Raw genomic sequence first — 22,099 nt, forward strand, 5'->3', positions numbered from 1 at the left:
TGGTCCCACGCATTTCAGCAATGGGGCTGAGAAGGACTTTTTCAGAAGTTCCCCCCTGAAGACAATGAACCTTGAGCTGGTTCTCTTCATCTTGGAGGCCAAAGCTTTATCTTCGGGAGTTTCTCCCCGAAGCTTGAAAGCTAGGATGGGGTCCATCCAACTAGGCTCTGGGTCAGCGCAGCACACTTCAGGTGCTTCGTCGACACTTCTCTCTCGACGCACTTCTACATATACAGATCTGTTCAGCTCGGTAAGAGATGAACTGGCAAGTTTGGAAAGTGCATCGGCTTGAGTATTCTGACCCCTTGGGATCAGCTGAACCTCAAAAGTTTTCAGCTCTGCAATGACTGACTTGATCTTGGCAAGATAAGCTATCATGGAGGGCTCTTTGGCCTCGTAGCTGCCGCTGATCTGATATGCAACTAGCTGAGAGTCTGTTTTCAGGCAGACATGATCGGCTTCCAGGGAGATGCACAATTCTAGGCCGGCGATTGCTTCCTCATATTCGGCTTCGTTGTTCGAGGCCTTAAAAGAAAATTTTAGTGCATACTCAAAGGATTTGCCTTCGGGAGAAGTTATCACTACTCCTGCCCCCGAACCATTTTCGGTGGAAGACCCATCCATAAACACGGTCCAGACTTTCTTTTCACTGTCTAGCGCTTCTTGGTATGAGCATTCGGCCAAGAAATCCGCTAGAGCTTGAGCCTTAATGGCAGCCCTCGGACGGTAGCTGATGCTGAATTCGGTGAGCTCAAAAGCCCACTTGGCTAGCCTACCAGATTTTTCAACCTTGCCGAGAACTTTTTCCAACGGCTGATCAGTTAAGACCAATATCTGATGGCAATCAAAATAGGGCCTCAGCTTCCGAGCAGCTACTACTACCGCGAAAGCGACTTTCTCGAGTAGAGGATAGCGAGTCTCGGCATCCGTCAGTGTATGACTGACAAAGTAGATCGGTTGCTGACTTTTACTTTTTTCCTTCAGCAGTACTGCGCTGATGGTGGCTGGGCTAACGACCACATACAGGTACAAAGTTTCTCCTTCAGCTGGGCTAGCCAGCATTGGGAGTTGAGCCAGATGCTCCCGAAGCTGTTTAAAGGCGTCTTTTTGCTCTTCCTCCCAAACGAGCTCTTTTGTTTTCGGGAGTTTCAGGGCTTTGAAGAAAGGTAACCCCTTATCCGAAGCTCTGGAAATGAACCTCGAGAGGGCTGCCATTCTTCCGGTGAGCCGCTGAACATCCCGCTTTGTTTTCGGCTCAGGAAGGTCGAGCGCCGCTTTGACTTTGGAGGGATTGGCATCAATCCCCCTTTTGCTGACTATGAACCCAAGGAATTTCCCTGACTTCACGCCGAAGACACACTTCTTCGGATTCAGCTTCATTTGATGCTTGCTTAAGGTGGCGAAAGTTTCAGCCAGGTCCTTAACATGGTCCTCAGGTTTTTTGCTTTTGACGATCGAATCGTCGACATAGACTTCCATGTTTCGGCCCTTTTGATCGGCAAAAACTTGATCCACCAGCCTTTGATAGGTTGCCCCCGCATTTTTCAATCCGAAGGGCATCATTTTGTAATTGTACACCCCAGCGTTCGTGACGAATGCTGTCTTTGCTCGACCGTCGGGGTGCATGAAGATCTGATGATACCCCGAGAATGCGTCCATGAAACTAAGCAAGGCATGGCCACTCGTCGAATCGACTAGCTGATCGATCCTCGGCAAGGGATAGAAATCCTTCGGACAAGCCTTATTTAGGTCCGTGAAGTCAACGCACATCCTCCAGGTACCATTTGCCTTTTGAACCATCACCACATTTGCCAGCCATTCTGGATATTGGCAAGGCTCGATGAAGCCTGCCTCCAGCAATTTTTTGACCTCGGCTGCGATGTCTTGGTTCTTATTAGCGGAGTAATTCCGCTTCTTTTGCTTAATTGGTCGACACGTTGGGTCAACATTAAGCTTATGGGAGATGAGGTCTGGACTTATCCCGGGCATATCAGTTGCCGAGAAAGCAAACACATCTCTGTTGTCCCGAAGGAGCTGAATAAGTTCACAACGGGTGTTCGGATCAAGGTCCATCCCGATTGTTACACATTTCTCTACGTCTCCTTCGGCCAACTCAACTATTTCAGTCTGTTGGTCCATGTCCATTGCTGATGGACTGGACTCTTCATAATCTGGCCTGCTGCCTATGTCAGCAGGTGTCCCAGTCTTTTTGTTCTTCGGCTGGCTCTCTGAGTCTTGCGGCTCAGCTGAAGAGCTAGCCTTTTCCCTTTCGAGCCCTTTACCTCTGGGTACAGATCCTTGGGCCGAAGCACTTAGGCCTTTCGGCTTTTTTGTGCTTAGCTCTCTTTCTTTTTCTTTCTCCTCCTCATCCTTGTCGTCATCTGGGCGACTACTGGATGGCTTGAGGTAGTTGCACCTTCGGGCGTCCTTTTGGTTGCCCTGTATCCTTTCGGGGAAGCCGGCGTCTGAGACGTAAATCATCAGCTGATGATAAGTTGAGACGACCCCTTGGATCTCATGAATTATGGGTCTCCCCAAAATCACGTTGTACACCGAAGGAACGTCAATGACCAAAAAATCAATCATGACATTCCTAGCTGCCTCATCGCAGCCGATGGTGACAGGAAGTGTCACCTTCCCATCTGGATAAGTTGAAGCCCCGTTGAACCCGGATACCGGGTAGGGTACCGGCGTAAGGTGCTTGGGCTTCAGCTTAATTTGATTGTAGGCCTTTCGGAACAGAATGTTTGCTCCGCTGCCACCGTCAACAAGGACCTTACTGACGTCGTGGTTGGCCACCGTGGCGATGATCACCAACGGATCCTCGTGAGGGAACGTTATCCCCCGGCAGTCGGCGGCTGTGAACGTCATGTTCGGCACCGGCGACTGGGGAGATTGAATGTCAGCGTTGTTCACCTGGTGAGTCAAAGCTCTAAGGTGTCGCTTGTGCTCCCTCCGAGAGTATATTCCTCCCGAGATAACATTGATCGGAGGGAATTTCCCCTCCGGCTTTTTACTGTTCTTCCGGGGGAAGTCGAGGTCTTGCCGAGAGTCCTTTGCTGACTTCTCGGATTCTTTTTTCTCGCGGTGATCCGTGATGTATTTTTTCAAGTATCCCTTCCGGACCATGTCCTCTATCTGGTCCTTTAGTTGGTACACTCCTCAGTGTTGTGTCCCGGAGACTCGTGGAACTCGCACCACTGATTTTTATTTCTTCGCTGATACCACTCTGGGAGTGGTCTCGGCTTTCGGTAACTCTGCTCCTCCTTCGTCACGCTGTAAATTTTGGCGCGTGGAAGAGAGAGCGGAGTGTAGGATTCGTATCTGCCTGTGTATGAGGCAGATTTTTCCTTCTTTGGGTCGCTGGCCGAAGATTGCTCCGAGGCCTTTGACTTTCCCTTTGCCTTATGGCCTTGGCCTTCAGACAAGGTTATTTGTCTTTGTTTCCCTCCCCCAAATTGAGGTTGGGTTTTCGCTTTGTTCCATTCTTCGGCTCGGATGAACTTATCCGAGGCATTCAGAGCTTCCTCCAAGGTCTGCGGGGTATGCATGACCATGAAGTCTAGGAACTTCCCGGGCTGAAGGCCATTCTGCATTGCAAAAACGGCTAGCCCCTGGTCCAGCTGAGAGACGCTGGATGACTCGTTACTGAAACGGGTCAGATAGTCTCGGAGGCTTTCGGTTTCCCCCTGTTGCAGACTCATGAGTTCTGCAGTAGTCTTCTCTCGGCGGTTTGCCGTGGAAAACTTGCTCCTAAATTTGGAGGACAGATCATCCCACCCTGTTATGGAGCCTTGCTTTACTCCCTTGGAGATCCACGCTTGCGCAACCCCCTTGAGAGTGGTTGGGAAATATTTGCACCAAGTCGCTTCGGATCTGGGGCAAAGATGCATATGAGTCTCATACGAGGCCACGTGATCCTTCGGATCCGAGGTCCCGTCATATGTGATGTGCGACGGTATTTTAACCGTGGGCACGTGCTCTTCCAGTATCCATTGCTCGAATGGCGAACTGGCGGGTAGCATAACGGCCTTGCCCTTGTTCCTAGCCGAAGGGACCGCGCTCCGCCCTCTTAGAGAGGTAGGAGTGGTTTTCGTCCCTGGCTGGGAAGTCTGGGCCTCGGCCGCAGGGAACGAGAGGCGACTGCGCACGCTCGGTTCCTTGCCGCCGAGTCGGTCGAGGACGCTTCGGCGAACAGTCTCAGGTTCTCGGTGAGTAGATTCTGGCCGAGAAGCTGAGCTGCTGCTCTTATGCGTTTCTGGTCGGGAGGATGAGGATCCTTTTAAAATTGAGGGTTTTTTTTCCTCTTTTTTTCATTTTTCCAGGTATCCTCTTCCCACTCTTCCAGTTCCCGGAAGGAAGGAAGCTTCCCACCATCATGGTCTAGCTTCCTCCGCTGATGCCGGGTATGCGGAGGAGTTCGATCACGAGGTGGTGGCATATTTTGTGCCCTCATCGCCTCCATGAGCACTGCCAGCGCTCTTGCCACCTCCTCCGAGCTGGGCCCCGTCAAAGGGGTCCTCGGCCGAGTATGGGAATGAGGGCGCACAGTCGATGGTTGGCTTTGGGGCACTGAATGTGTCCTGTGATCGGACTCACCCCTGCTAGACCGAGAGTGACTCGGCCTATGATGAGAGTCATGAATTACGGGAGAAAGGGAATCCTCCTTGTATGATCCTCCCCCCGAGCTGGCACCCTTGGGAGAGTTCCGGTCCGGCGAGGGTGATGGTGTAGGGGTTTTAGGCTTTTCGCCCGCTCCTTGACGGAGGCCTTTACTCTTGCGGTTCTTAGCCATTGCTACTAAGATTATTGCAAGATGATCTTGGTTAGAAATTTGGCTTAAAGATTTTTGAAAGTCCTCCCCACAGACGGCGCCAAATTGTTTCGGATGAAAACAATGGGACCTTGCCGAAGGTCCGATGAAACGGGGAAGACTAGATTCGGTCCAAGTAATGTTGGGCCGAAGGTTTCCTGCACAGTAAACACACGTAAACTAGCCTCGGGGGTGTTGCCGAGGAAGGCCCCTCCGATGCTAAAGTCAGTACAATGTGTAGAAAGAGAACACTATGCAAGAGAATTTGTTGCTTGAGGCTTTGCTTGAATGAATGAGTATCTATCAGAATGTAATATTGATGGCTTTTATACCTCTTCATACATGGAGAAGTTGGGCCTTAGCCCAATTGGTTTGCCTTGAGGGTTGATCTTTGACTTTAGCACAATTGGAGAGATGAACCTTGACCTTGGGCTTTTAATTGGATCATTTAATGCCTAAGCCCAATGGACTAAATTGGACCCAAACACTAGCTATGGAGGGAAATTGATGAAGACGCCATTTTAGCATGAGTAGACTGATTTTAATTTAAGGCTGAAGGCTAAGGGTGATATATACAGAATAAACAGACCATGTATATAAGTATATTGCTGATGCTTATAGGTTATTCTCACAATATGTTTAAAGGAGCAGTCAAATATATCTATGATTATCCTGAAACTCATAATGCTTATAGGTTATTCTCACAATATGTTTAAAGGAGCAGTCAAGTATATCTATAATTATCCTCAAACTCATAATGCTTCAGTTCAAAGAGGATGACAAAAGATGAATCAGTCACATAAAAAGTTCTTTCAAGCAGAGAATAGTTGAATACCCATGCAACTTCTGGCACATATACTAAACTGGTACTTCATCTGCCACACCCTTGAAAGACTTCAGATTCAGAGATTTAGATATCTATCCCAAGATGAATTCGAGGAATCTGTTGGATTGAGGATGGAGTTAATAATCCAGAACAAGTCAACTAGTCACCTATCAAGGAAGAACTTAGGAGTACACCAGACCCCCTTTCAACCACCATTTCTAGCCGTTAAATTGCAGTACCTTCTTGCTGATGGTTAGTAGTCATGAACCTACGCAAGCAGCCAATTGCATTCAGTTTTCAGATTAACTCCTCCAGCCTCGGCTACAAGTCCAGCCTTACACAGAACTTCTGAATTTATTCTGTGTATAAAACTAAGCTACATGTTTAAGTGTGACAATTTGCTAGAGAAATAGCATCAGATCATCAAGTTGAGCATCGTTCAATGCTGTTAATGAGGCGGTTGTATTTTTGAATACTTGTATTAGGCACTATTATGTGATCGATCATCTCCCTGAGGAGTTATATAGCATCTTTAGGCTGATGGTCTTTGCAAAGACCATGTAACAAAATATTATAAATGACAAGATCAGGAACATCACCACTAGTTTGCATCTTACAAAAAAGAGAAAGCGCGATTCTGACTTCTTTGACCTTGCAAAATCCTTTAAGTGTAAGTGATTGCATCTGGAGTTTGCCATTTACTAGACATCTCTTTAAATAGACGCATGGCATCATCCATCCCTCTTTGCTTACAAAATCCATTAATCAAGGAGCAGTAGGTTACAACATTAGGTGCACAACCCTTACTAAGCATAGTGTCCAGAATCTGCAGTGCTTCATCCATCAAACCTTTCTTACAATATCCATCGATCAAGGAGCTATAGGTTACAACATCAGGTGTAAAACCCATATCAAGCATAGTGGCAAAAGTCTGCATTGCTTTATCGATCAAACCCTTCTTACAATATCCATCGATCAAGGAGTTGTAGGTTACAACATTAGGTGCACAACCCTTACTAAGCATAGTATCCAGAATCTGCAGTGCTTCATCCATCAAACCTTTCTTACAATATCCATCAATCAAGGAGCTGTAGGTTACAACATTAGGTGCACAACCCTTACTAAGCATAGTATCCAGAATCTGCAGTGCTTCATCCATCAAACCTTTCTTACAATATCCATCGATCAAGGAGTTGTAGGTTACAACATCAGGTGCACAACCCTTACTAAGCATAGTATCCAGAATCTGCAGTGCTTCATCCATCAAACCTTTCTTACAATATCCATCGATCGAGTTGTAGGTTACAACATCAGGTGCACAACCCTTATTAAGCATAGTATCCAGAATCTGCAGTGCTTCATCCATCAAACCTTTCTTACAATATCCATCGATCAAGGAGCTGTAGGTTACAACACCAGGTGCACAACCCTTACTAAGCATAGTATCCAGAATCTGCAGTGCTTCATCCATCAAACCTTTCTTACAATATCCATCGATCAAGGAGCTATAGGTTACAACATCAGGTGTACAACCCATATCAAGCATAGTGTCAAAAGTCTGCATTGCTTTATCGATCAAACCTTGCTTACAATATCCATCGATCAAGGAGCTGTAGGTTACAACATTAGGTGTACAACCCGTATCAAGCATAGTGTCAAAAGTCTGCCTTGCTTTACCAATCAAACCATTCTTACAATATCCATTAATCAAGGAGCTGTAGGTCACAACATCAGGTGTACAACCCATATCAAGCATACTGTCAAAAGTCTGTCTTGCTTTATCAATCAAACCATTCTTATAATATCCATCGATCAAGGAGTTGTAGGTGATAACACCAGGTGTACAACCCATATCAAGCATAATGTCAAAAGTCTGCATTGCTTTATCGATCAAGCCTTCCTTACAATATCCATCGATCAAGGAGTTGTAGGTTACAACATCAGGTGTACAACCCATATCAAGCATAGTGTCAAAAGTCTGCATTGCTTTATCGATCAAACCTTGCTTACAATATCCATCGATCAAGGAGCTGTAGGTTACAACATTAGGTGTACAACCCGTATCAAGCATAGTGTCAAAAGTCTGCCTTGCTTTACCAATCAAACCATTCTTACAATATCCATCAATCAACGAGTTGTAAGTGACAGTATTTGGAACTTGACAAGAATCGATCATCATATCAAAAACACACTCCACTTCTTTCATCCTCCCTTCTTTACTAAGCCTACCGATTAAAATATTATACGAGTATATATTAGGTGAAATTCCGGCATCAATCATTTCTCGCAATAACCTCCATACCTCATCCCATTGCCCCAATTTACCGTGTCCCCATATTAACAGGTTGTAAGTGGTGACAGTAGGCAAGACACCATCACTGATCATTTCAGAGAATAGTTCCGAAGCCTGAGACACTAGGTTGTCCTTAAAAAAGCCATACATAATCATATGATATATCCCAATATCGGGTTTGCAACCCATTAGTCTTCTCATCCTAAGCAACTTCAATGCATCAGCATTTTGCCCGGTTTTAAACAAACACTTAATTAAAGCTCCATAACTATATAAATCCAGCTGTAAACCCAGATCAATAACTTTGTAAAAAAGCTTAACAGCATCAACACCATTCTTGATTGCACATAATCCATGAATCAAATTGGTGAATGTTACAATGTCAGGCTCATAACCTAGCTTGATGATCTTACCCAGAAGAGAAAACCCCAAATCGACTTGATTTAAGCGGCAATAACACTCAATATTCATGTTCAGAGCACGCAAATCAGGCAAAATTTGATCGTGCAACAAATACAACTTATTAAAGAGGGGAATTGCAGCAGAATAATGTCTAACTTTAAGAATTGATTTCAAAATTGAAGAAAATGTGGCAATGGGAGGTAAAGGCCGATCATTAATCAGCTTATCAAATATGTTTATGAAGCATTCAAAACTAGCTACACTACTTTCAGAGTTACTAATAATAGAATTAGAATGAAACCCATTTGCATAAATTTTATACAAGAAATGGGTTTTATTAGCAGGATTAAAATGATCAAAATTTCGAAAGTGAAATTGAAAGATAGAAATTTCTGGGTAAGAGAGAAAGAAAGAAAATTTACCCTTTTTGAGTGACTTTAAACCCAGAATCAAATTGGTTTTGCCCATCTGCAACAGCAAAGAGGTGGACGGATTTGGTGCTCATCAATGGTGGCGAATTCCTCAAGGAGGTAACTATTTACTGTGTTTTAGATGTTTTTTAAGGAAAAGAAGAGAAAGGAAGGAAAGGGAATAGAAAGGAAAAAAAAGGTGTTTTTATTTTTCAATATTTGGTTAATTAGGTTAAGTTACCGTGTTATAATTACAGTTTACAACAAATAAATTATAAATAATGGTGTAAATTCAACAATAATTTATCTAAAAATAATATTTGTAACAAAATAACTTGAATTTTAATTTATACTAATATCAAATACGTAAAGGTTATTGAATTGGATTGTATAAAATAGTAATAGAAATTAGAAGCTATAAGGTTTTATATAAATGAATAAAAATATTAGCTTTGGTTAGTACCCATATACAAACTCATATACATAATACATTTGCCCTTATATTTTGTTGACACACTTTGACCGGTATTATATGAAAATTTAGTTGAATTTATTTTACTTTTGGATAATTAGTATTCCGTAATCAACTTTTTTAAATATATTTTTAGTGAGTAGTAGGGGTTTTTGAATCTTTTTTTTTAATAATCACATAAATGTTTATAGTAATTATATTGAATTTTCCAATATATATGATTTTGTTCGGTTGTTCATATAAAAGTTATATATAATTTTAAGATTTGTACAAAGTATGCTACCAAAATGTAATTAAAATAAATGTATTGTCAAATGATAAAAGTTGGAGAAAAAATTTGATAATATTATAATAATCTTGGATAATACTACCTCCGTCCCATTATTTCGTGCATGTATTCCTTTTTGGGTTTCTCAAATTGTTGTGCCTGTTTCTAAAAATAGCACATAATTATTACTTATTTTTTATCTTTCCCATACAAAATACACGTATACCCAAAAAATCATTACTTACTTTTTATCTTTTTCATATAGTATTCTCTACTTTTTATTATTCCCATACAATATTCTCTACTTTTTCTCTTTCCAGTAGAATATTTCCCTACTTCTATCATTTTCCTTAATTACCGTATTTTGAGAAATAGGCACGAAATAATGGGACGGAGGGAGTAATATATTACAGTAAATTACAGTACCTTATTTTTAATCTATATTAGTATATTTGTAACTAAATGTTTCCTAGTATATACAGTAGAATATATGTAAGAAAATTAATTGAGTATAATTGGATTAAATACGTCGTCAAAATGGATATAAGTATTATTGTAGGTTATAAAATGGATGTCATTAAAATTTGGCAAAAAAAAAAGGAAAGAAAACAAAGGCGGGAAAATTTTTAACCAGAAAATGACAAGTGTCATTTCTGGTTTCGCCTTTAGTATAAAGTTATTGATTGATTGATATTACAATACATTAAAATACCTTATTTTTAATCTATGTTAGTATTTTTGTAACTAAAAGTTTCCTAATATATACAGTAGAATATATGTAAAAAAAAAATTAATTGAGTATAATTGGATTAAATACATTGTCAAAATGGAAATATAAGTATTATTGCAGGTTATAAAATGGATGTCATTAAAATTTGGTAAAAAAAAAATAAAAAAAAATAAAAAAAGGATAGTAAACAAAGGCGGGAAAATTTTTAACCAAAAAATGACAAGTGTCATTTCTGGTTTCGCCTTTAGTATAAAGTTATTGATGGAAGGGAATAAAGGGAAGAGAATGAAATTTTATAAAGGATAACTTTTATTTTTCTATTTCCAGTCGAATTCCTTCAATTTTGGGAGGAAAGGAAAGCTAAAAATTTGTAAAGGAACTTTCCTCCCACTTTCCTTCCTTTCCTTTGAATTCTTGTGTTATTAATTCAATCAAATATGAGAACATGATTAAAACTCTTGCCTTTCTTTTCTTTTCCTTCCAAATTCCTTCAACCAAAAATGGCCCTAGAGAGGGCCTAGTTAATCTTTCTTTTTTTTTTTTCTTAAGAAGGGCCTACTTAATCTTCGTGATAAACAAGAAGCGTTTATTTAGTGACATTATTTTAAATAAATTAATAAAATATTATAGTTGTCATTACAGTTTCGTAAATATTTGTGGGACCCGCATTTAATAAAAGTTATTGATTTTTTTTTTTACATTAATGGCACTGGATACACATTTTTTTTTTTGTTTATCATGAAGATCAACTTGTATTTTCTCTGGAATTGAGAGGACCCTAGTTAATCTTCGTGAAAGACAAGAAGTATTTATCTAGGGGTATTTCTGTAAATAAATCAACAAAATATCCTGGTAAGCATTACTTTTTCGTAAATAATCAACATTTGTGGGACTCACATTTAGCAAAGTTATTGATTTATTTCCATTAAAAAAAAAGAGGTTATTGATTTTTTTTTTTTTATTTTGACAGAAATGCCACTAGATAAACATTTTATCACCTTGATAAACTAATTGCAAAGTATACAAATTTAAATTTAATTTCAAATTGTAATTAAGCTGATTTTTTTTTTATTTACTTTTTTTTTTTTTGAAACCGTAATCAAACTGAAATTAAGTGCTCTCTCTGTGGCACTTAAAAAAAATCAATTGTATTTTTTATGCTTCTACGAATGTGATCCTATTTTTATTTTTCTCTATTTTCACGTAGATGTAAAGCTGACAAAAATATATGCGGCCCACACCACCTTTTTCTCTCTTTCTCGTACTTTTAATTTACTACTCTGTGTATTTTAATACTAGTGAGGTATTTGCCAAATGTCTCACCACCTTACATTAGTGATTCCCCACTACTCCCATAATGCAATTCTTAATAACCTGGAAAAAAGACATTACAATACTTATGAAACAAATTTTAAGCAATTTACTACCTCAATTAATAGCTAAGTTGACCTTCAAAACTATGATACATATTTTCATAATTATCATGTACATTTTGTAAGGCGCCTATAAGTCTATAACCTATTAACTTATAATGAAATCAATTTGATGATACATATAACTATTGAGGTGACCTAGGCAGATTGATTGAAAAAATGAAATCAATTACTCTCTATGTTTCCTATAAGGCTATAACTACCCCAACTAATTGGTTCATGCACAATGCGCTTTCATGCTAATTGTCAGCCACGCTTAAGGAGTGTATTACCCTCCCTGATCAACCACTTAAAAATATTCTTCATATGAATTATAAAATCTAAAAAGTGTTCATAATACTCGTCTAATAACACACTAAAATGTTCCATAAACTAAACTAAACACAAAACAATTTCCAATTGATCCTTCATTCTTACTTATTCATTACAAATTTCAATCTTTTTGAGATGGTTTCTACCTTTCTATAGGAGAAATAAAGTACTTCACATAGATCCTTGTTAGAACACTACTACTCATTTTGTGTTATTGGGCACTCTTCAATACATTTTTTGTTAACAATTGTATTATTTCGGATTATTTATTAAGTTTACTCTATATTAGTAATACTACTCGTATAATGCAATCATCTATAACATTATAATACTAGGACCTAGAAAATGCTTGGTTGATTATGAAAATTACATAATAATAAGTTTATAACAGGAGTACAAATACAATCATAATTTCATAATGCGAGGATCGCTAACCCGTAAGATTATCGTATCTATGTCCGAGCATGCGTGAACATCACGCAGAGGGTAAAGAAAGCAAAAGATGCTCTTTACACACTTTTATTTTCACATCCGATGAGGGGCTCACAACCCACACACCTCACTCAACTCAGAGTCTCTCAAACCATTTTACAGAGAACAAAGCAAAGACAAAAGGGCCCCTCCCAATTGCCAAAGCTGCCGAAAGAAAGAATATTTCACTATTCATTAAATATTACCTTTACCCTTTATTAATCACTACTAATAAATGCCCAGAATTTCTCATAATTCCCCCCTCATTAATTAATTTACACTTTCCTTTTCTTGGAAACTGAGCTTAATTTTCCGTTATACCATTTGATTATACTCTCTAATTTAGTAATTATGTTGTTGAAAATGGCCAATTTCAATAAAGTAGACAACAAAGAAGAATGTTTGTTCCTCTTCCTCGTCACATGAGCTTCATTTTCTTCAATTCCTCTGCTTCAGCTTCAACCTCAGTTCAGCTACTACTTCAGGTCTTCTCTTTCTCTCTTCTTATTTCCTATTTCTGGTAAAAACCCGCTTCATTTTTACCAAAAATTTTACATGAGTTTCCGTTTTAGTCTCAAAGACCTTATCTTTACCTTTGTTTGAAGATTATAATAAATGGGTTGTTAGTTTTTTTTTTTTTTTTTTTTTTTTCGGGGGGTTTTTTGTTTAATTTGTTGGGACCCATTAAGCTTCCAAGTTTGTTCATTGTAAATGGAAACTAAAAAGGGTTTAAAATTTTGCAGATTTTTCCAATTTAGTAGCATTTTATTGCCATTTTTGTTGTATATGTTGTTGATATTGGAAAACCCTAGTGTAGTTTCAGCTGTTAATGTTCACCCACAAGATAAAGCTACACTTAGTGAGTTCAAATCAAAGATTATTGACCCGGGCCCGGGTTTGGCTTCATGGGTCGGGTCCAATTGCTCCAATTGGACCGGCATTACCTGTGAAAACCGGACCGGCCGGGTCATTTCAATGGACTTAAGCTCCATGAACTTGTCTGGGAGTATCAGTCATAGTATATGCAACCTATTTTCTCTTCAATCCCTTGTTTTGTCTCATAATAATTTTACTTCTGTGATTCCACCTTGTTTGGGAAGTGTTTTGAGTTTAAGGGTAGTTGATATTAGTCATAATGGTCTTAGAGGGTTGGTTCCTGATTCATTGAGGAGCTTGAAGCATTTGAGGGAGCTTACATTGAATGGTAATAGGTATTTGGGAGGGAAATTGCCAATGTGGGTGGGTAATTTTTCGAGGTTTCTTGAAAGACTTGATTTGGGGTCGAATTCATTTGGAGGGGAGATACCAGAAAGTATGTTCCGGTTGGAGTCTCTCAAGTACTTGGACCTTTCGGAGAATGGTTTGTCAGGGAAGCTTGGTGGGTTTCATCAATCTTTGGAGGTCCTCAATCTAGCCTCTAATCGTATATCGGGTACATTGCCTTGTTTTAATGCCTGTGTGCAATCACTTAGCATATTGAACTTGGCAAACAATTCTTTGGTTGGAAGGATTCCTTCTTGTATGTCTTCACTTCGAGCTTTGAGGCAGCTCAATCTGTCCAACAATGGGTTGCAGTATGGGATTTCGCCAATGCTGGTGTTCTCAGATAAGCTTCTTGCTTTGGACTTGAGTCACAATCAGTTGTCAGGTCCTCTTCCTAGCAAAATTGCTGAGACAACAGACAAGTCGGGGCTTCTTGTTCTTGACCTGTCACACAACCAATTTTCTGGTAACATACCTCTAAAAATCACGGAGTTGAAAAGTTTACAGGCATTGTTTCTCTCTCACAATTCAATAAATGGGGTTATTCCTGGGAGCATTGGGAATTTGACGTATCTCCAAGTCATCGACCTCTCATACAACTCTCTAACAGGATCCATTCCTTTGAACATTGTCGGGTGCTTCCAGCTCCTTGCATTGATACTCAGCAACAACGGTCTTTCTGGTGAAATTCAACCAGAGCTTGATGCACTAAATAGTTTGAAGATACTAGATATTAGCAGCAACAAGATCTCTGGTCAAATACCCCAAACCTTAGCCGGATGCAGGTCATTGGAAGTAGTGGATTTCAGCTCTAATAGTCTCTCTGGACCTCTAAATGATGCAATGAACAAATGGTTAAATCTCAAGTTTTTGTCACTTGCTCAAAACAAGTTTGAAGGTACTCTTCCTAATTGGCTCTTTACATTCCCGTCCATCAAAACAATCGATCTTTCAGGGAACAGATTTTCTGGCTTTATACCTGATGGTACCTTCAACGTCAGCAAGAGTTTTAACAATGCAGCTACGGGTGGTATGAATACTGAGGGGAGTTTGGTATCAGTTAAAAGTAAGATCATCCAAATTTCTGTTATGGTAATGGATCGAAATGAGCTGAGTTTTGCTTATGGTCTATTTTCACCTGTGGGAATTGACCTGTCAGATAATCAGCTGAATGGGGAGATACCTGAGAGTCTATTCACTTTACATGGTTTAGATTATCTTAATTTGTCCTACAATCTTCTGGTGGGTCAGATTCCTGTGGATTTAGAGAAGATGTGGAATTTAAGGGCTATTGATCTGTCTCACAATTATCTTTCTGGCCCTCTTTTGGCCAATATTTCAAGCCTTCAAGAGCTAATAACGCTGAATTTTTCCTACAACTCTCTCTCCGGATTTGTTTCGAGGAAGCAGGGTTACTGGAGATTTCCCGAAGCATTTACTGGGAATCCAGCTTTATGCATTGAGGTATCTGCTGGAAAATGCCAACCTCCACGAATTCCTGCACTTCCTGGAGACAAGTTCAGGGATGATATGGAGGAAGGGCCAATATCAGTGTGGATTTTTTGTGTAACTGCTGCTGTAACCTTCTATGCGACCTTGATCGCTCTCTTTTGTTGGCCCCGATCAAGAAACTATATTCTTAGGTCAAAAATTTAGGTGCATTGTACAGAGAACAAAACTTTTGTATATCTGTTTGGTTTCATATGACTTTGATTTGTCCTCCAAGGAGGAAAGCAAGTCATGTTTTTATTGATACAGTTTTAGCTTTAAGCTAACTTTAACTTAGCTTGAATTACCATGTTTGAAAGTCTCATGTATAGTGGATGATGAGACAAATGGACAATGGTATTCCCTCTAGTTAATATGCACCAATGCAGTATATGCCACATTTGATTGATTAGGTTTATAAAGAAGTTTAATAAAAATTTTGTTACCGAATTTCTAGTAAAGTGTATATTGAAGGTAATATTGGAAATTAACTTACCAAATACAGAAAGTAAACTTGGTTCAGGACTACTTAAAACAGAAACGTGGCATATCGAGCGACAAAAGGAATATAACTTGTATCTCATGACTGATAAACCTGTAAATTTACACTCTTTGAGCTTTTGCAAAATTGCATACATTCTGAAGATTACTGAATTATTACGAGGCATAATTGCTGAGATTCAAGACATCAGGTTCAAGCATGCCCTTGGGGCCAAGGTAACTCAAGGAAGCTAAATTAGTTCCTAGACTAACACAAGCCTAATGCTTCCCTACAAGGCCACCCCTAAATAGCCCAAAATTAACATTCATATTGACGAAAGAATGAGATTGTATGACCAGTAATATATGCAGATCACAGGAACAGGCACAGATGACTTGATTGCAAGCGTGGCTACCCAAATGAACAAGAAACTACATTATTCTTAACTTTGATTCCAATCCTTCGTGATGATTATCAAAGCTGTGTAAAGGTAGCATCTTTAAAAATAGGAGCAGGACTTCAAGCAATCTTCAGTCCATTCTCATTTCTAAGAATTCTGGTTACCTTGCACTGTTCCATTTGCAGAGCACTCCATCTTATACAGACCAATCACACAATGGCCAGCATCTTCTCTAACAGAAAATACCCTTTTTTCATGCTTTGACATACCTAGTAACAAACTTGTGTTTTCAAAAAGCCTTTGCTAATATTTGATCGGTCCTTCCAAACTCCCTGATGCAAACTGGACAAACAGCAACAAAATTAATGTATTATTTAAGCAATGTACAACCTAGGTGACACATGAACTTGCCATTGCAAATATTTTGCTTTGTAGTAGTTATCAGTCTCACTCGTCTCAACTGCAGTTGATGAGTAAGACACTATAAACTTCAAACTACAGCTATGGTAAATACCTGCTGAACAATGGGGCTAGTTGAGGAAGTAAATTCATGTGTCAGTCCTTCCCAAACAATTTTCCCCTCGTATAAGAAAATCAGCCTGGACCAATAAAGATTATCAGAGATACGATGAACTGAAACTCTAATCACATGCATCATATTTAATTGAAAAAGACATTTACCTATCAACTGCTCTTTGGATAGTACTATGTTGGTGAGTTACAACTATATATGATGCAGCCTTCCCAGCCAATCCAACAGCATCTTCACCTTTAATATGAACAGAACGGATCAGGTCTTCAACAACAGTTGATGCAATTGGATCAAGTCCAGCTGTTGGTTCATCATACAAAAGCACCTGCCCAAAAAAGAAACAAAGCAACCACTTAGCCAGAAATGACAATTTTCTATTCACACTAATACAACTGAGTTTAAAGTGGCGAAATAGAAGACAATAATATAATACTAGAATTGACATTGCATGCTTGGCAAACAAAGCTGGTCAACACAAACAAACTACTTCTGTTTATCATAATGTGAAATCCAATCACATAGAAGCATTATTGCTAAAATCTAGGTTGTGTATAAATCTAAAAAACGGGCTCATGATCCTTAAATTTAGCACATAAAGGCAGATACAGCTTATTATTACCATGTACTAAAGGCTTGAAAATCAGGTAAAAAAAATTTGCGTAAAAAGAAGCATGTAAAGCTCCTAAATCCATACATGCATATACATTATTAATATGGAGTATATAAGACACAGATATGACATCATGTACTAAGGATGCTTAACATGAAGTGAATAAGGGATGGGAGCCACTGGATCAGCACAACCCAAGGCTTGACATTTGATAGTGTTGACAAATGAGCACGTACAACGGTATAAGTAGTAGTAAATAGAACATGGATAAAGCAGCACATACAAATAGGGAGAAGAGCATGTGAGTTTTAAAACAATTTCAAGAAATTTATAAGGAAACTTAACCAACAGTTGTAGGTAACAGCTGGGTAACATTTCAACTTCTAAGCCATGTCCCAGCAGAGCAGACTATATTATACAAGCAACAACAATATCAGAACCTGAATCCCAATGATGGGTTGGGCCGGGTGGCTACATAAACCAAGAATTTATTACTTGTAGTCATCAACAAAGATCCTATCCCTCCAGGCCTCCACGCCAACTCTATCAAGTGCTATAAGCTCATGTAAGTCTAATTCCTTCATATCATTCCTAACTCCTCCATCCAACTCATTTTTTTATCTCCCATGGCTTCTTTCAAGATTCCCATGGTCCCAAATCTCTATTTTCCTTTCCGGCGCATATTTTGGTCCATCTTACATGCCCAAACCAACAAAATCAATTCTCCCTTATCTTATTCTCAATGTCCTACATTCCAACTTTAAGGTGTTCTCACACCTCCATCTCAACATACGCATCTTTTCTACTTCCGTTTTGCTAATATAATCCTTCTTACAGCAGACTATACTAAACCCTTCCTGATATTTTGAACTTGAGATAGAAGAGAAACCATGTGTAGATGGGTGTGTTGTATCAAAGAGACTGAACAGAGAAGAAAAGAGTTTGGGTTCATTAGCCTGTAAGGAGGGGGGGGGGGTATATGAAAAATAATAAAACCAGTTCTGACAAACAGTCTTGAGAATTCCATTGTATTGCAAACCACAAAGGGACTAATAGAACTATAGTGAATCTATGGCCCCATTGCAACAGTATTCTCAGTATTTGGGCAGTTCCATCTTGGTTGGTCATAAAGAATTACAAAAAAGTTAGAAGTTTAGAAAAACATAAAGACAGTATATTTCTAAAGCATCATATCACATCAAGTACATTCATAGGATCTTACAGCCATAATACAGAAAAATTCCAAGAACTATTAATGAACCAATTAGTGATAGAAATTACTGATAATGTTATATAATTCATTATAGCAGTATGCTATTAAATGGCATGCTTCCAATTATATTGGGACCTGTGAAAGTTTTACTCATAGGGTATTATACATACCTCAGGTTCTACAGTTTCTTTTGTGACGTCACATATGATAGAACGAGCCAAGGCAACTCGTTTTTTCATCCCTCCCGATAACTCAGAAGGTAACCGGTCCTCAACATCCTGCACATAAGCAATATTTTTCGGTACATCTCAGAAGCACCACATTGCATGGAATGACCCAACTAGCAATTAGTGACATGAACAAGCTTGTCATGGCCATAAAGACTCTTGAAAAAGAAGATTACTATTTGTATTGATAATACATACCTTCAGTCCTACTGCGGCTAAAGTTTCAGTTACCAGCTCAGAAATTTTATCATCCGGCATACTAGAATTTTCATATCTAATTCACCGTGGATAAATGTAAAAATTGGGTAAGCAGTTGTATCAAACCCATAAAAAATTCTCGAAAGAAATAACTGATGAGGAGGAGAGGAGCCTCTTACAAAAGGAAACCAACATTTTCGCGCACGCTTAAAGAGTCAAATAATGCAGCGCTTTGAAAGACCTGTCAATCAAGCAGTACAAAAATGAGCATCCATATTCCATATGCATTACACAGCTGCTCCAATGAATAATACTTCGTAATTAATTATAATGTACAATTACCAAGCCAATACGAAGGCCAGATATTGAGACCTCCTCATCACTGATCAATCCTTCTCTCTTTTTCCCTCGAATATAGACCTCACCCTGTTTATCAAAGTACGTCAGTACTCAGGCATATTTTTTGAGTTAAATTTATAAGGCTAGAGAGCAAGTGCAAAAGGATCCTAGTAAGATTGTTTACCTTGTCTGGAGCAAGAAGTCCAGCAATAATTTTTAATATGGTGGATTTTCCAGTACCAGAAGGTCCAATTATTCCAACTGCTTCCCCGTGTCTGATCTACAAGCAGTTGTAATGATCAAGAAACATTTTAGAAATAAAAAGTAACCTCTTCCCCCACAAGAAAAAAATATGGAGAAAAAGAATTTGCACCTTGAAGCTTACACCTCTTAGAATGTGTTTCTCTCCAAATGACTTGTACACGTCTCTACACTCGATAAGTACATCCGAATCACCCTCGGGTTCATCAATTGAGTTAATAATCTTCATATCAGAAGAATCCTAATACCAAGAAAAGAGCATACACAACTAAGTTTTCAACCCAGCAAAAAATTACAAAGAGCACAAAAAGAATCAAAAAATTCTTTACTGGAAACTGAAGTAAATAAATACTTAAATGCAAAAACAACTAAACCAAAGTTATCAAAGTAACTAACAAGCAAAAACAAGAGAAGTATAAAAAACAAAGATTGAGAGGGAACTCGTAACTAAAGAGCAGAAATAAAGTGATGCACAATGTAATTGCAAATTTAGATTACTAGCCTATCCGATAAAGTGACCAAGACCTCGGATCAAATCCCGTCTACATCATTGCCTTTGCAACTACCATGTAAATGCAGATTGCAAATAGGACTGAAAGACAAATGTAAAAAGAAAAAGACATCAAATCACAACCATAATTACATATATACAATCATTAATCCAAAACACAATTGATATAATGATAGCTAACTACAAAATTAATAACTTGCATCAAAATAAAAGCACTTACACTCAATTTAAAAGGGGAAAAACCCTCGTTCACATTTCTTGAAGGTGTCATACAAGAACAAATGATTTTCCTCTGCTTAAAACCCCAAGAATTGGATATATTGGAAACAATAGTACCAGAAAATATTGTAGAACGAGTATACACATTATATGAAGGTAAAGGAAACATATATGAGCTCGATGTAGACAGCATTTTTGAATCCAATGTAATTGGGTGTATTAAAGAAAAGGGTTTTAAAGCAATTTTAAGGGAAATTCAATACAATTGAAGCAGATTTCGATTGAAAGGGGGAAATTTATGTTTTGGGTAGCTGAAATTTGGAATAGGGTATGAAAAATAACAAGGTGGAATACAGATTAACTAGCAAATCAATAGAACCCTAAAAAGAAGAGAGAGGAAGGTATTGATGAAATCCCAGAAATTTTGAGGAGAAATTGGGAATTTTGTGATAAGAATTGGGATCAAAATGTAAGATTATGCAATTGATTTTTGGGAGAGATTAAAGTGGATTTAAGAGTGATTTAAAGTCCCAGAAAACGGAAAAATGGGAAGAGCTAGGAAGTACACCCACAGTCCCACAGTAGTTGTCTTAAAAACAAAAAAACAATCCCGTCAAAAAAAACAAAAAAACGAAAAAAAAAAAAGAAAAAATACTTGCACTCTGTAACCGTAAAGTCGTAATTTAGAGCTATCAATTCGAGTATTGGGCTATGGTTAATTTTGGTAGTTCATGATTCTAGGTCAAGTTTCGATTATGGTTTATGGTATTAGGCAAAAACACAAAACAACAATTTCTACAACTAAGTCAAATCCTCTATGGTATAACGTTGATTGCGTTGTCTTTTGTAATGTGTGATAGGGCCGCAAAGTCGGGTCAAGCCTGAGTTTATTCGAGCTAAGCTAAGAATTATCCGTGTTCGATTTATGTCAAGCACGTGTTTGTCGTTTACATTTCAAGTTTTTTTACAGGAAGAAAAAATATTTCATTAGGAAAATATAGCCAAATGGCACTTACAAACAATTTCTAGGAAATCTAAAATTCCAACACAAGTACATATCATCTTAGACCTAATTACATCGTAGATTTGATTAACAATTGCCTTAGTAAAAAATTTCATATGAAGCATAGTCACGAAGATTATGAAACCTTAGATATTCAATCATCGTAGATGAATAAACAAAGATATTGAAAAACCTAGAGGAAACTGGAAAGTCACTTGGTCATAAGTTTATTATTGGTACTCCAATGTTTACATTTCAAGTTAGTGCATGCTTTAGTTAGTTTAAATCGAGCTTGGTTAAATAAACAAGCCTTGATTTTCCATTTAAGATGATTTCTTGTAAGTTTCTACTCATCCATTTTATTTAGCTAGGATCTTTTTAATCTTTCTATATAAAAATAATAATAATGGCAAAAGTAATAGAGATTTTAGCTTGAACGAATTTTGGATGAGTTATAATTGAACATGAACAAACTTATGAATGGACTCAAACAACTTGGGTGTAAAGTGAGCCTTTAGTGAGCATTCCGACTACTATTCTCGTCGGAGCTGTTGAACCTTAGATTTTTTTAATACAATTAAATTTTTATTTTACCATTTACGTGCCGAAAACTGTTTTATATTATATGATCTTGTTTTATATTATCTAATTTATTTTTTATTTTTTGAGAATACGTGAAATTATTTTTAAAAAAATGAAGAATAAGTTAAAATAAAATGAAATAAACCGACCTTTTTAGACAAATATGGTCATAGTGGCAGAGGTGTCAAAAATCCGATTGACTCGATCCGATTCAACCCGTAAAAAAAACTCGATTTAGATTTCGACCTGTATGAACACAATAATTTAATATGGTTTAACTTTGAAATAGACTCAACCTGATTCCCATATTCCTGAATTGACATCTTATGCTCATACTCTTAT

The 22,099-nt window shown here is 38.3% G+C and overlaps 3 protein-coding genes across 3 annotated transcripts; 1 reads left to right on the forward strand and 2 right to left on the reverse strand.

Annotated features, from left to right (window-relative positions):
* Positions 1 to 6,135: 6,135 nt before the first annotated feature.
* Positions 6,136 to 9,007, reverse strand: LOC110736438 (pentatricopeptide repeat-containing protein At1g09900-like). The gene has a single exon (XM_021916657.1). The coding sequence runs from the start codon at positions 8,800 to 8,802 to the stop codon at positions 6,304 to 6,306; it is 2,499 nt and encodes an 832-aa protein (XP_021772349.1). The 5' UTR covers positions 8,803 to 9,007; the 3' UTR covers positions 6,136 to 6,303.
* Positions 9,008 to 12,398: 3,391 nt separating this feature from the next.
* On the forward strand, positions 12,399 to 15,565 carry LOC110736440 (leucine-rich repeat receptor-like protein CLAVATA2). The gene has a single exon (XM_021916658.1). The coding sequence runs from the start codon at positions 13,142 to 13,144 to the stop codon at positions 15,347 to 15,349; it is 2,208 nt and encodes a 735-aa protein (XP_021772350.1). The 5' UTR covers positions 12,399 to 13,141; the 3' UTR covers positions 15,350 to 15,565.
* A 166-nt stretch (positions 15,566 to 15,731) lies between these two features.
* On the reverse strand, positions 15,732 to 20,905 carry LOC110736441 (protein TRIGALACTOSYLDIACYLGLYCEROL 3, chloroplastic-like). The gene is made up of 10 exons (XM_021916659.1): positions 20,174 to 20,905; positions 19,555 to 19,683; positions 19,366 to 19,461; positions 19,185 to 19,268; positions 19,022 to 19,083; positions 18,843 to 18,918; positions 18,588 to 18,695; positions 16,744 to 16,919; positions 16,577 to 16,661; positions 15,732 to 16,404 (listed from the first exon to the last, which is right to left on the reverse strand). The coding sequence occupies exons 1-10, from the start codon at positions 20,363 to 20,365 to the stop codon at positions 16,366 to 16,368; spliced, it is 1,047 nt and encodes a 348-aa protein (XP_021772351.1). The 5' UTR covers positions 20,366 to 20,905; the 3' UTR covers positions 15,732 to 16,365.
* Positions 20,906 to 22,099: the final 1,194 nt, after the last annotated feature.

Source organism: Chenopodium quinoa, unplaced genomic scaffold (assembly GCF_001683475.1).
Source record: "Chenopodium quinoa cultivar QQ74 unplaced genomic scaffold, ASM168347v1, whole genome shotgun sequence".
In the NCBI taxonomy this organism is placed as follows: Eukaryota; Viridiplantae; Streptophyta; class Magnoliopsida; order Caryophyllales; family Amaranthaceae; genus Chenopodium; species Chenopodium quinoa.